The sequence below is a fragment of the Schistocerca nitens genome, chromosome 9 (assembly GCF_023898315.1).
Source record: "Schistocerca nitens isolate TAMUIC-IGC-003100 chromosome 9, iqSchNite1.1, whole genome shotgun sequence".
Classification (NCBI taxonomy): domain Eukaryota; kingdom Metazoa; phylum Arthropoda; class Insecta; order Orthoptera; family Acrididae; genus Schistocerca; species Schistocerca nitens.
Window position 1 is genome coordinate 302,818,298 of NC_064622.1, and position 14,485 is coordinate 302,832,782.

The 14,485-nt window shown below is 46.5% G+C and overlaps 1 protein-coding gene across 1 annotated transcript in view; it reads right to left on the reverse strand.

Annotated features, from left to right (window-relative positions):
- LOC126203183 (netrin receptor UNC5C) overlaps window positions 1-14,485 on the reverse strand; it is a 339,422-nt gene that overhangs the window by 202,397 nt on the left and 122,540 nt on the right. The window contains exon 3 of the mRNA XM_049937425.1: window positions 626-1,064. Within this exon, the coding sequence (XP_049793382.1) occupies window positions 626-1,064 (439 nt within the window). The remainder of the gene's footprint in view (window positions 1-625; window positions 1,065-14,485) is intronic.

A 14,485-nucleotide genomic window follows, 5' to 3' on the forward strand; every position in this document is an offset into this window, starting at 1 on the left:
CCCAAATATTCATCAGTTTCCTCCACTTCTGACCATATCTTCCTTCCTGTGATCATATCCTTCTCCATCTCTCTCTTTCTACCTCCACCTCCCCTCTTCCATTCGCACCTATCACTCTTTCCACTGCACGTTCCACCTACCTGATGCACCTCCCACTCCTTTCATCTCTCTGTCCATTTCTTCCTCCCCCTTCCTCTTTCCATCCCCTCTTCTATCCATCTCAACCTCTCACCAGCCATACTGATTGGCACGTGTCGTACAGTTCAATAAACACCCACAACACGCCTCTCATGCAGGGCAGACACCACATCAGGGGCTTGAATATCATTTATTTGCCCCCGACACACATGGTGCCATGCAGAAACGGTCGATAAAGCAGACCAATAGTACTACAACACAGCACAACTATCATCCAGGACAGCCTACACGTCGGGGCCCTGAAAAGCGGGCAGGCCAGTACATTCCCACACAGCATACCTGTCGTGCAGGGCATCCTATACGCTATAACCTGTATAAAACATGTTTTGCCCGTGTCTCTGCTCCTGTTGCAGCTAGTCTCGTTGGGCCTGATGTTTCTGTACCAAATTTGGTTGAAATCGATCCAAGGCTGGGAGAGGAGACTTACCTGCGTGCGCCGTCGGTGCAGCGGAAGTGCAGGGTGAGCGCGTTGGCAGCCTTGCAGCTGAGTGTGGCGGCGCGCTGCTTGACGACGAAGGCGGGGGCGGGCTCGGACAGGAAGTAGGGAGTGCCTGCGTCGGCGCCGTCACCGCCGCCCCCGGGGGCGGAGCCGCCGCCCGCCAGCCCGACACCCGGCGCCGGCAGCAGCAGCAGCCCGCCGCCGTCGCGCTCGTCGTCTTCCAGACCGTCGTCCAGGTCATCGTCGTCATCGTCGTCGTCCTCGTCTATGTGGTGCTCGTCGGGTCCGGAGGCGGAGGAGGCCCCCGCCGCGCCGGCCGCCGCCGCTGCCGCCAGCACCCCGGCCGTGGCCGCCGCCTCCACGGCTGGGGGACTCGCCGCGACGGCACCGCCCACCGCCGCCGCCGCAGCTGCCGCGCCCTCCGGTTCTGCGGACACACGTAACACGGCTCCGTAAGATCCCTTCGAAGCGCTCGGATTAGAAAATTTGTAAGACAAGGATGTAGCCTTCCGACCCTACTCTTCACAATCTGCGGGGTGCTTATGGGGGACAAACTGCAAGGAACCGGCTCTTAGATAGGATAAGGAGCAGAAGACGCGAATGAATTCGAAAGTAAAGTTCTACGTACTGTCTTGACAGAAAATCCTAAGAAATTTTAGTCTTATCTCAAAGCGGTAGGTGGATCATAACAAAATTTCCAGACATTCTGACCAAAATGGTACCGAAACAGACGATGACAGACTAAAGGCCGAAATACTAAATGTCTTTTTCCAAAGCTGTTACAAAGAGGAAGACTGCACTGTAGTTCCTTCTCTAGATTGTCGCACAGATGACAAAATGGTAGATATCGAAATAGATGACAGAGGGATAGAAAAACAATTAAAATCGCTCAAAAGAGGAAACGCCGCTGGACGTGATGGGATACCAGTTCGATTTTACACAGAGTACGCGAAGGAACTTGCCCCCCTTCTTGCAGCGGTGTACCGTAGGTCTCTAGAAGAGCGTAGCGTTCCAAAGGATCGGGAAAGGGCACAGGTCATTCCTGTTTTCAAGAAGGGACATCGAACAGATGTGCAGAACTATAGATCTATATCTCTAACGTCGATCAGCTGTAGAATTTTGGAACACGTATTATGTTCGAGTATAATGACTTTTCTGGAGACTCGAAATCTACTCTGTAGGAATCAGCATGGGTTTCGAAAAAGACGGTCGTGTGAAACCCAGCTCGCGCTATTCGTCCACGAGACTCAGAGGGCCATAGACACGGGTTCACAGGTAGATGCCGTGTTTCTTGACTTCCGCAAGGCGTTCGATACAGTTCCCCACAGTCGTTTAATGAACAAAGTAAGAGCATATGGACTATCAGAACAGCTGTGTGATTGGATTGAAGAGTTCCTAGATAACAGAACGCAGCATGTCATTCTCAATGGAGAGAAGTCTTCCGAAGTAAGAGTGATTTCAGGTGTGCAGCAGGGGAGTGTCGTAGGACCGTTGCTATTGACAATATACACAAATGACCTTGTGGATAACATCGGAAGTTCACTGAGGCTTTTTGCGGATGATGCTGTAGTATATCGAGAGGTTGTAACATTCGAAAATTGTACTGAAATGCAGGAGGATCTGCAACGAATTGACGCATGGTGCAGGGAATGGCAACTGAATCTCAATGTAGACAAGTGTAGCGTGCTGCGAATACATAGAAAGAAGGATCCTTTATCATTTAGCTACAACATATCAGGTCAGCAACTGGAAGCAGTTAATTCCATAAATTATCTGGGAGTACGCATTAGGAGTGATTTAAAATTGAGTGATCATATAAAGTTGATCGTCGGTAAAGTAGATGCCACACTGAGATTCATTGGAAGAATCCTAAGGAAATGCAATCCGAAAACAAAGGAAGTAGGTTGCAGTACGCTTGTTCGCCCACTGCTTGAATATTGCTCATCAGTGTGGGATCTGTACCAGATGCGGTTGATAGAAGAGATAGAGAAGATCCAAGGGAGAGCAGCGCGCTTCCTTACAGGATCCTTTAGCAATCGCGAAAGCATTACGGAGATGATAGATAAACTCTAGTGGAAGACTCTGCAGGAGAGACGCTCAGTAGCTCGGTATGGGCTTTTGTTGAAGTGTCGAGAACATACCTTCACCGAAGAGTCAAGCAGTATATTGCTCCCTCCTACGTATATCTCGCGAAGAGACCATGAGGATAAAATCAGAGTTATTAGAGCCCACACCGAGGCATACCGACGATCTTTCTTTCCACGAACAATACGAGACTGGAATAGAAGGGAGAACCGATAGAGGTACTCAAAGTACCCTCCGTCACACACCGTCAGGCGGCTTGAGAAGGATGGATGTAGACGTAGAAGAGGTGTGCGAACCTATGGTCGCAAATGCATAGTATCTATGCTACAGCGTATTTATTAATTTATCATAGTTATACAGTACAATCCCGTGCACGACATGCTGCGACGAAATCATCATTAGACAAGGTGTTCGAAGTGTCCGCCACGGCTCTCTACAGTCCCTTTTCCACCGAAACGAACACAAGCAAACGCCTAACAGCGAACGAGAATTCTCTCTGGTGTAAACGCTAGGTCCACGGTGTACTGTCTCGAGCACAATACACTCGCAGGTGCTCGCTTGTGATACGCTGGTTGTTGGGCGAACCAATAAAGCGAGGGCACTGGCTTGGGTGTCATGAGTAGAGTGCACTCGCTTTGCCGCTGTACGCTGTTTTTTTTTTTTTTTGCGCGAAGTATCTGTTCTTGTTTCATGAGAGTGATTTTCGTGGTGACCCCACAAAAAACTTACACTGAACGTCTGATTTTATAATCAAACTGCCCTCTCTGATGATGGCCTTGGCATGTTACAGGATTGTGACCGCTGCGGTTGCCTCAGGAGACATCGTTGGTGGGGAGCAACAACGCTGTCTTCCCTATCACTAACACGTCCCAACACCCTCGCATGAACTGCCGCTGTTAGCATGTTAGTCCCGCCAGCAGCCCTGTCTCCCATCCAGACCTCCGTAGAGCTTTTTTCCCAAGAGCTCGCCGTGGCGTTCATTTCCCTCTGCCCTAGACCGTTACCCTTCAAAGAGTTTTGCCTACTGTATCCTAGATGGTCTACATTAATGGGTGAGCGCACTTAGATGTAAAGAAAACATAGTACACATGCATCCTGTGATTTCCTGATAGAAATGCTAATCCTTCCGCAGAGGTAACAATAGAACTTTGGGGGGGGGGGGCGGTCACCATGAAAGCGCATGCGTATAGGGGCACCACCTCTATAAAAAAATAAATAAAGGAAGGTGATAAAACAAAAAATATAACAAGTAGCTGCGGCAATATGTCGCACTGCACTGTAATATACAGAAATAGTTCCCAAACTAAATCGACATCGTACAATTTACCGCTATGAATCACGTAACCTCAGGGTTCTGTGCTCAAACCGATAGTTGGTTTGAATACCATCGTGTTTTTTAGGTCTGATCCTCCAGGAAGTGGTACTTCGTTACATTGCTCAAACCTTGGAACTGACTTTGCCTAGCTATTCCTACAGAGATGTAGAGTTCAGTATGGCTCCCAACCACGATGCAATCTGACATTTTTCACATTAATAAAGCGTTGTCAAAAGAAATGATTCACGACAAATATAATCTTGAGATAGAATAGCTCAGATAATAAACGTTAATTATTTCGTTGGATAACACATTAGATACTGGTACTCCATACTTTCATATACATCAGGCTTTCATAAACCTGTTTTTGAATCTACAAATGAATCCGTTACATTGGGTCTATTTTCGGTGAAACGTTTGAACGGATCAAAAACAGAAATGAGGCAATGGATTTTTTCCGAATTTTTATAGTTAAACGAAGAGTGAGTGGAAAATGGACAAATGAGGTATAAAATTACACTGCGTGAGGTCTAATTTTGCAAAAAGTTGTTTAATTTCTTGAACATAATTGAGAAGTTTGGAAAATTACAATTAGTGATTTTTGGAAAAACTGAAATATTCTACGAACATCTACTGCTAGCCATCCAAATGAAGCGTCAAAAATATCAAATCACGACATGAATGGAAACTTCTCTGCTTTCTCTTGACAATAACATAGTACTGATTTATATTAAAATATATTGTACACTCCTGGAAATGGAAAAAAGAACACTTTGACACCGGTATGTCAGACCCACCATACTTGCTCCGGACACTGCGAGAGGGCTGTACAAGCAATGATCACACGCACGGCACAGCGGACACACCAGGAACCGCGGTGTTGGCCGTCGAATGGCGCTAGCTGCGCAGCATTTGTGCACCGCCGCCGTCAGTGTCAGCCAGTTTGCCGTGGCATACGGAGCTCCATCGCAGTCTTTAACACTGGTAGCATGCCGCGACAGCGTGGACGTGAACCGTATGTGCAGTTGACGGACTTTGAGCGAGGGCGTATAGTGGGCATGCGGGAGGCCGGGTGGACGTACCGCCGAATTGCTCAACACGTGGGGCGTGAGGTCTCCACAGTACATCGATGTTGTCGCCAGTGGTCGGCGGAAGGTGCACGTGCCCGTCGACCTGGGACCGGACCGCAGCGACGCACGGATGCACGCCAAGACCGTAGGATCCTACAGTGCCGTAGGGGACCGCACCGCCACTTCCCAGCAAATTAGGGACACTGTTGCTCCTGGGGTATCGGCGAGGACCATTCGCAACCGTCTCCATGAAGCTGGGCTACGGTCCCGCACACCGTTAGGCCGTCTTCCGCTCACGCCCCAACATCGTGCAGCCCGCCTCCAGTGGTGTCGCGACAGGCGTGAATGGAGGGACGAATGGAGACGTGTCGTCTTCAGCGATGAGAGTCGCTTCTGCCTTGGTGCCAATGATGGTCGTATGCGTGTTTGGCGCCGTGCAGGTGAGCGCCACAATCAGGACTGCATACGACCGAGGCACACAGGGCCAACACCCGGCATTATGGTGTGGGGAGCGATCTCCTACACTGGCCGTACACCACTGGTGATCGTCGAGGGGACACTGAATAGTGCACGGTACAAGCAAACCGTCATCGAACCCATCGTTCTACCATTCCTAGACCGGCAAGGGAACTTGCTGTTACAACAGAACAATGCACGTCCGCATGTATCCCGTGCCACCCAACGTGCTCTAGACGGTGTAAGTCAACTACCCTGGCCAGCAAGATCTCCGGATCTGTCCCCCATTGAGCATGTTTGGGACTGGATGAAGCGTCGTCTCACGCGGTCTGCACGTCCAGCACGAACGCTGGTCCAACTGAGGCCCCAGGTGGAAATGGCATGGCAAGCCGTTCCACAGGACTACATCCAGCATCTCTACGATCGTCTCCATGGGAGAATAGCGGCCTGCATTGCTGCGAAAGGTGGATATACACTGTACTAGTGCCGACATTGTGCATGCTCTGTTGCCTGTGTCTATGTGCCTGTGGTTCTGTCAGTGTGATCATGTGATGTATCTGACCCCAGGAATGTGTCAATAAAGTTTCCCCTTCCTGGGAGAATGAATTCACGGTGTTCTTATTTCAATTTCCAGGAGTGTATTTCACGCTTTCCAAACAAAACTTGAAAACAAGAAAATGAAAAAGAAAAGGTCAGGCGTTTCGTGGCATGACTTGTATGAAACAAATAAATTACAGAAAAGTTTGAAGCGTCTCTGAACGATATTCGAAATCATGTAAGGAAAATGAGGTTCCGATTTAGAATCTAATGTTTAGTGTTTAATTGGATTTTTGTAGAGTACTAGATGATATTTGTCTGGTGGAATTTCATTCAGTGATCTCTACCGAGCGAGGTGGCGCAATGTTTAGCACCCTGGACTCGCATTCAGGAGGAGGTCGGTTCAATCCCGCGTCCGGCCATCCTGTTTTAGGTTTTTGGTCATTTCCCTATATCGCTTCAAACAAATGCCAATATGGTTCCTTTGAAAGAGAACGAGTGACTTCATTCCCTAATCCGACGAGACCGATGACCTCGCCGTTTGGTCTCTTGCACCAGATCTATCAACCAACCTACTGGTTTCTCTGCTGCTGTAAATGATTTCGAGCATCAAACGTTTCTCTGATCTATATTACTTTTTACTTTTAGACAAATTGTTTGACAAAAAATTTGACCGTTTATTTTAATGTCTTTTTTTTTTTTAATATTCTAACTTCTCCAAGTCGAGCTCGTGATCTGTCATAGCTGGGCTAAACATCAACGGGCCGCTGACTCCAGCCATTCTCTGTGTCGTTCCTCTCCGCGTGTGTACCGTCGAGTATTTGCGCTAGCAGCCGGAGCTCTCAGAGGAGGCGCGGAACAAGCCACTATGTGTGTGTGTGTGTGTGTGTGTGTGTGTGTGTGTGTGCAGCCGCGCATTCCCAGCGCCGCGGGCTGTTGGGCCGGCCGCAAGTGGTCGCTGTAATTCCGCGACACGGCGCCAGATGACGCGTTCATAAATATTTAGCAGCAGCAGCAGCAGCAGCAGTAACAGCCACGGACAGTGCGGCCGTGACGCCACGCCGCGTATTTACATGTGGGCCTCGCGCAGAAGCCGGCCGGCGCGGACAGAGCTGGTAGCTGGCTGGCTGGCTAACCGGCGCGGTGCCCGCAAAGCATCCGCCATACGCTCGCCGCTATCTGCGGCCGCATCTCAAACAGCGCTGCCGGCCGCGTCAGCGCACACAGCGCCACTGTCTGCTCACACGTAATGGAGCGTGGCGACGAGAACACCATCTAAATATCACTCCTACGCCGGCCTCCCGACGTGTATGACCACATCATCCTACCTGCGATACAACTACTTCCGATATGTTACAATACTACGTTGTCTTTTTCACCTGAATATTTGTACTGTTCAACCATTTGAATACCTGATGACTAACTGAAAACCTCAGCTGCCGACAGGTGTTGTTGACATACCTCGATGTGGACAGCTGAAAATGTGTGCCCCGACCGGGACTCGAATCCGGGATCTCCTGCTTACATGGCAGACGCCCTATCCATCTGAGCCACCGAGGACACAAATGAATAACGCGACTGCTGGGACTTATCCCTTTGCACGCTTCCCGTTAGACTCACATTCCCAACTGTCCACAATTCTACATATGTAATGTACCTTATAGACATTTGCCCATCCACTCATTACTCGCGCACGCTTTGGCGATTCCCGTAAGAGTTTTGGCAACCTGTGCGCATTCGCACAGACGAAGGTCAATGGCTGGGTAGCCTTTAAATATATATATGAAGACAGTAACTGTTCTCGAACGAACAGAATACTGTCTGCAGCTCGTGGTCGTGCGGTAGCGTTCTCGCTTCCCACGCCCGGGTTCCCGGGTTCGATTCCCGGCGGGGTCAGGGATTTTCTCTGCCTCGTGATGACTGGGTGTTGTGTGCTGTCCTTAGGTTAGTTAGGTTTAAGTAGTTCAAAAGTTCAAGGGAACTGATGACCATAGATGTTAAGTCCCATAGTGCTCAGAGCCATTTGAACCATTTGAACAGAATACTGTTGATGACCGTGCAGCTTTTTCTGTTCGTTCGAGAACAGTTACTGTCTTCATATATATAGTTAAAGGCTACCCAGCCATTGACCTTCGTCTGTGCGAATGCGCACAGGTTGCCCAAACTCTTACGGGAAACGCCAAAGCGTGCGCGAGTAATGAGTGGATGGGCAAATGTCTATAAGGTACATTATATATGTAGAATTGTGGACAGTTGGGAATGTGAGTCTCACGGGAAGCGTGCAAGGGATAAGTCCCTGCAGTCGCGTTATTCATCTGTGTCCTCGGTGGCTCATATAGATAGAGCGTCTGCCATATAAGCACGAGATCCCGGATTCTAGTCCCGGTCGGGGCACATCGAGGTATGTCAACACCTGTCGGCAGCTGAGGTTTTCAGTTAGTCATCATTTATTCCAAGGAAAAGCTGCACGGTCATCAACAGTATTCTGTTCGATCGAGAACAGTTACTGTCTTCATACATTTCAATACCAGTGGGTTGAGTGTGTCCAGTGATAGGCTCTACTGCATAAAGAAAATAATAATTTCAATGTGGTTCGGTTTACGCGTCAAATTTTGGTTTGATATAAATCAAGATATGAGTGAGTAGGACTTGCGCAACGAGGGATTCGTACAACCTTAATTATGTATACGGATAGTTCATCCATCCCAGGAATCGAGAATATCGACGATTTTTCCCGTTATCGATATCGATACAAGCTAGATATACGTCTTCCCATTTCTGAGGAAAAGAGGTCTTGACAGAAAGGTAGAGAGTCAGATGACAGATGACAAAAAAGTATTTTTTTAATGTGATATAATTACAGATTAATAACGTCCGGATTTTTCCTTTTGCCTATTCTGTGAAACTTTGATTCCTGTGAAATACCATGATTCTAGGTCAACGGCAAGTACCATATCGGTTTCGACGATTGTGTTTGACAGTATCCATATTTGTGACAAACGGCCGTATGTTTTGACTTCCTTGCGGTTCTAGGCGCTTCAGTCTGGAACCGCGCGACCGCTACGGTCGCAGGTTCGAATCCTGCATCCGGCATGGATGAGTGTGATGTCCTTAGGTTAGTTAGGTTTGCCGCGCGGGATTGGCCGAGCGGTCTAGGGCGCTGCAGTCATGGACTGTGCGGCTGGTCCCGGCGGAGGTTCGAGTCCTCCCTCGGGCATGGGTGTGTGTGGTTGTCCTATGGATAATTTAGGTTAAGTAGTGTGTCAGCTTAGGGACTGATGACCTTAGCAGTTAAGTACCATAAGATTTCACACACATTTGACCGTTTTGTTGGTTAGGTTTAAGTAGTTCTAAGTTCTAGGGGACTGATGACCTCGGAAGTTAAGTCCAATAGAGCTCAGAGCCATTTGAACCTGTCGCGACGTCTGTATAATACCTTGGCATCACTTTAAATTATATTCCATTGCTGTTCTGCCTTCTTCTTTGACGAATCAAGGTCTCGATTTAGGTCACCCAATTCCATCTCACACTCTGTGAGGCTTATTACCTTTTTCCGACAAAATCACACTCATGGGATGTGTTTGCAGATGATGCTGTCATTTGCGGTCTTGCAAAGTCATCAGATGACTGAAACAAATTGCAAAATGATTTATATAACATATCTGTATGGTGCGAAAAGTGACCCTGAATAAAGAAAAGTGTGAAGTTATTCACATGAGTTCGAAAAGAAACCCGCTAAATTTCGATTAGGCGATAAGTCACACAAATCTTAAGGCTGTAAATTCAACTAAATACCTAGGGATTACAATTACAAATACCCTAAATTGGAACATTCACATAGATAATGTTGTGGGTAGAGTAAACCAAAGACTGCGATTCATTGGCAGAACACTTAGAAGGAGCAACACGTCTACTAAAGAGACTGCTTACACCACGATTGTATTTCTGTGCGGTGTGGGATTCGCATCAAGTTGGACTGACGGGTGACATCGAAAAAGTTCAGAGAAGGGCGGCTCGTTTTGTATTATCGCGAAATAGTGCCACAGACATGATATGTGGAGTGGCAACCATTAAATCAAAAGCGTTTTTCGTTGCGACGGGATCTTCTCATGAAATTTCAATCACCAGTTTTCTCCTCAGATTGCGAAAACATTCTGTTGACACCCACCTACTTACGGTGAAATGATCATCACGATAAAACAAGAGAAATCATGGCTCATACAGAAAAATGTAAGTGCTAGTTTTTCTCGCGCGCCCTTCGAGAGTGGAACGGTAGACAGCTTGAAGGTGGTTCATTGAACCCCCTGCCAGGCACTTTATTGTGAACAGCAGAGTAATCACGTAGATGTAGCTGTAGATGTAGATTAATAAGAGTGCTCAAGCAGATCTGTGTTATTCTGAACATCTGTTTTAGAGGCCGTTATTAGATTACGACAACGTTATGTACAACAGCATTATCTCATGCTAATTCATACAATAATTTTCATTAACTGTAGGCGGCAGAAATGTTTGTAAATACTAGCGTATTACGTTGTCGACGTTAATAAATCTGTAATGCCTTTAAGTCTTTGCTCAATTTTTCTGTGACAAGAAATTTCAGGTAACTTCCGTTCAAGACAGTCACCAGTAAAGAAGATTTACGGAGACGAGAAGCAAGCCGCCACGTGTTTTGCTCCCTCTGCGCGCAGGAATCGGTGGGAGTTATTTTGCCGTGGAAAAGCCGGGCCCCGCTCACAGGTTATGTGGCGAACGGAATTTTAATTTTTGGGACGATATTATGTGAGCTAAATTTCCTCGGTTCACGAGAAATTAATGGAGGCTATTAGCAATTTTAATTTTACCACGGAAGTTAATGAGTTAATTTTAATTTAATTTGTTAATAAACCGGGGCGCGTAACATAATGCGTGGTAAAGGGTTTTACGTGGCCACGGCACGCACTCTCATTTGTTGCTATTATTTGCCTCATTACTTACGGCGGACACTTAATTGTTACCTGTGACGGTGACGCCGGGGCCTCTGCGGTTTTTATTAGTCTACTCCGCTGTATGAGCCCATCATCAGAACTACACTGAGGGTTGTCCGGAATGAGCGCTTGGTTTAAAAGCCGTGTGCCGGGCATTTTTATACAAAATGTACGGTGTGTACAAGAAATTTTTTATGTAAATATATGTATGTGATTGCGCTTCAGGAAATTTCTTCGTTGCGTAACTTCACTGAGTTGTGTAAAGTGTTTTGGTGTGCACATGTGCAGTACAACTGGGAATTTTAATTCCGTATCGCTACGAAAGGAACAGAATTTTTTATATCCCTACCTAATAGTATTCAGACGTTCACTGATCACTTACTGCTTCAATTAAATGGTTTCAAGAAATTTCACAGTTAATGCTGAAGGCCAGTGTTAAATAACGTTTGCATTTTACTGACAGTTAACAATAATGAACAGATTGGCGGAAGATTTTTCCGTAACCTAACACAGACAATGCTATCATCGAACCGAAAGTTGGTTTCAAAACTTGATGATTTAAATAATAAAACGCTGCATCAGTTACGGTTACTTAGGAACAGAAAATTGTTTTCATTATCAAGTGCAAATATTTACATTCAAAACATTGGTGATGTTTGCACGCGAGAAATGAAAATCTTCTGTTTTTTATGTACTAAAGTAAGAGAATAGTATTTTTTTGTCCATCTCCTTACAGGAAGCGTGTTTCTTTCATCGCACAGAAAACCACATAAACACGAAAGGTCACTCACACTGTTTGTTTATATGAAATCAGCATATGGTACGAAGATATCACGACAGTATGTCTTCTTTAAGTGTTTGGATACTGTCAGAGCTGTTCCACTTTCTGAGGATTGCATTATTACACGAAGTTGTCGCTTATAACTTCTATCGTAACACAACTACTTAAATTATCGATTATACTTTATATTCTATTTATACCATTTTCATTTTGAATATTGAGTAGAATATGTGAAGGAATGGACATATTTATGGGTTTGCTATAGCTGCAATATACAGCAGAAAAATTTGAAGAAATTAATCGATTCACTATCTAATATGTCATTAAGAATTTTTCTCCTTGTTTTTTGTGGTGTACAAAAATTTCTAGCTCCTTCATTAGCTCCATTTTATGAGACTTTTGGGAGTGGTGGAGTATCTTACAATATTCTGGTATGTTTATGGATGGGTGTCCAATGTTTTTTTTTTGTGTGAATTGCTCTAGCTGATTTTGTAAATTGGTTATTTGTGTAACTGTTGAGGTCCCAGTCCTATGTACGAAGGTAAGTCAATAAGTATGTGCAGCTAGTTTTTATAATTCATTGCAGTTTTCGTCGATATGATTTTTAAACGTAGTCACCGCGCCATGTCATATTGCAACACAGCATGTCCATTGGGTATCAAATATTGTACCCTGCGTTGACCAGAATTTGTAAACAGTGTGAAGCAAGACACATCCGACGAAATTACTTCCCTCCCTTGCTTCATAGTCCAGGTTTTATGTCTTCGGCACCACGTTTCCCTGTCAGGGGCATTTGCATCACTGATGAGTGGATTTGGAATTTCACCTCGCCTTGCAATTCCATGCTTATGGTGCTCCCTCCGTGTTGTTTTGGTGCCGGCAGGGTTCGAGAGTGCAACATTCAGTTTTGCAGTGACTTTTCACCTGTCATTTATTTTTCGTAACAATCTTGGTTCAAATGGCTCTGAGCACTATGGGACTTAACATCTGAGGTCATCAGTCCCCTAGACTTAGAACTACTTAAACCTAACTAACCTAAGGACATCACACACATCCATGCCCGAGGCAGGATTCGAACCTGCGACCGTAGCTGTCGCGCGGTTCCGGACTGCAGCGCCTAGAACCGCGTGGCCACCGCGGTCGGCTCGTAACGATCTTCAACGACCGCCTGTCACCGTCACTCGACGCACAGTTTCGTCAGTGTTGTGACTCAGCGGATGAAGTTTTTCCGCTTTCCCTGTATGTGTGTAAATCTTCGACACGGAGCCGTGAAATAACAAGCACTTTGACTGCGCCCACCATATCGCCACTAATAATCTCCTCATGTTCGAATGCATTGAGCTCTGACATAACGCACTCACGTAGAACAGTTTTCTGACCAAGTCTGGCACTTGCGATGTATTGAGGACTTTGTTCAGATGCCGTTCGTGGTCAGATAAAACATTGTAATCTTCAGAGTTTGCTAGCAGCTTTATTTATACTGAAGCATGCATCTTTTGCAGTACTTCCATATTTTTGTCCAAACCCTGTAACTGATTTCAACGGAAAAAAAATCACGTGTTAGTACGACGTCTCTAAACTATGGTACAGAGATCATTTCAATGAGAGTGTTATAAATTTGCGGTAAGTTCCCATGGGACCAAACTGCTGAAGTCATCGGTCGCCAGGTTTACACACTACTTAATGTAACTTAAACTAACTTAAGCTAAGGGCAACAGACACATCCATGCCTGCGGGAGGTCTCGAACCTCCGACAGGGGGAGCTGCGCGAACCGTGGCAAGGAGCTTGAGGCCGCGTGGCTACGCAAGCGGCCGGCGCGGTGACCGAGCGGTTCTAGGCGCTTCAGTCCGGAAGGTTCGAATCCTGCCTCGGGCATGGATGTGTGTGATGACCTTAGGTTAGTTACGTTTAAATAGTTCTAAGGCTGGGGGACTGATGACCTCAGATGTTAAGTCCCATAGTGCTCAGAGCCATTTGAACCATTTTCAGCTACGCTGCGCGGCGAGGGTGGTAGCGTCATTCATGGTTAAGACTTAGGGCGTGCATGAGTACTGGAGACTGACTTCTTGCGTGGCGATTTAGGTTTCCGTCAGTGCTTTAAGGCAGATATTGTGTGACTCGCTTAAAACGGGCAACGGCGATGTGCTTACCCAAAACGAGCTCCTCTGACCTCGTCGTGGACAGAACCTTAAACCCTAATATTCCACCTTTTTTTCCTTTTTTCACCTAAAATAAATAGCCTACCGCACAACGCAACAACAAAAGTCGGCAGAAACAGTTTTACATCGCGCTGCCAGATGAAATGTCATTGTGCACGAAGGAGTTCCGAGAAGGACCGAGCAAAGTCGAGACGTGCTGGCACAGGCCGAGCCTCGGACTGCATGCGTAGAGCACATCGTGCACACGTGGTCGGCCCTGATACAGAGAGTCGTATTTCCTTGGCTCCGTTAACGAGTGGAACAGGAAAGGGCAGTGGTACGAGGTACCCTCCACCATGCGCCGAATCTTCCGTATTGTTTGTAAAAGAAATGAAAAGCCTACAGCTGCCCTTATGATCTTATTTATTGAGTAGATGCAAGTTTCGGCGCTTCAGTGAGCCATCTTCAGGCCTTAGTTGATGCTGATGGAGTTATCGCGAT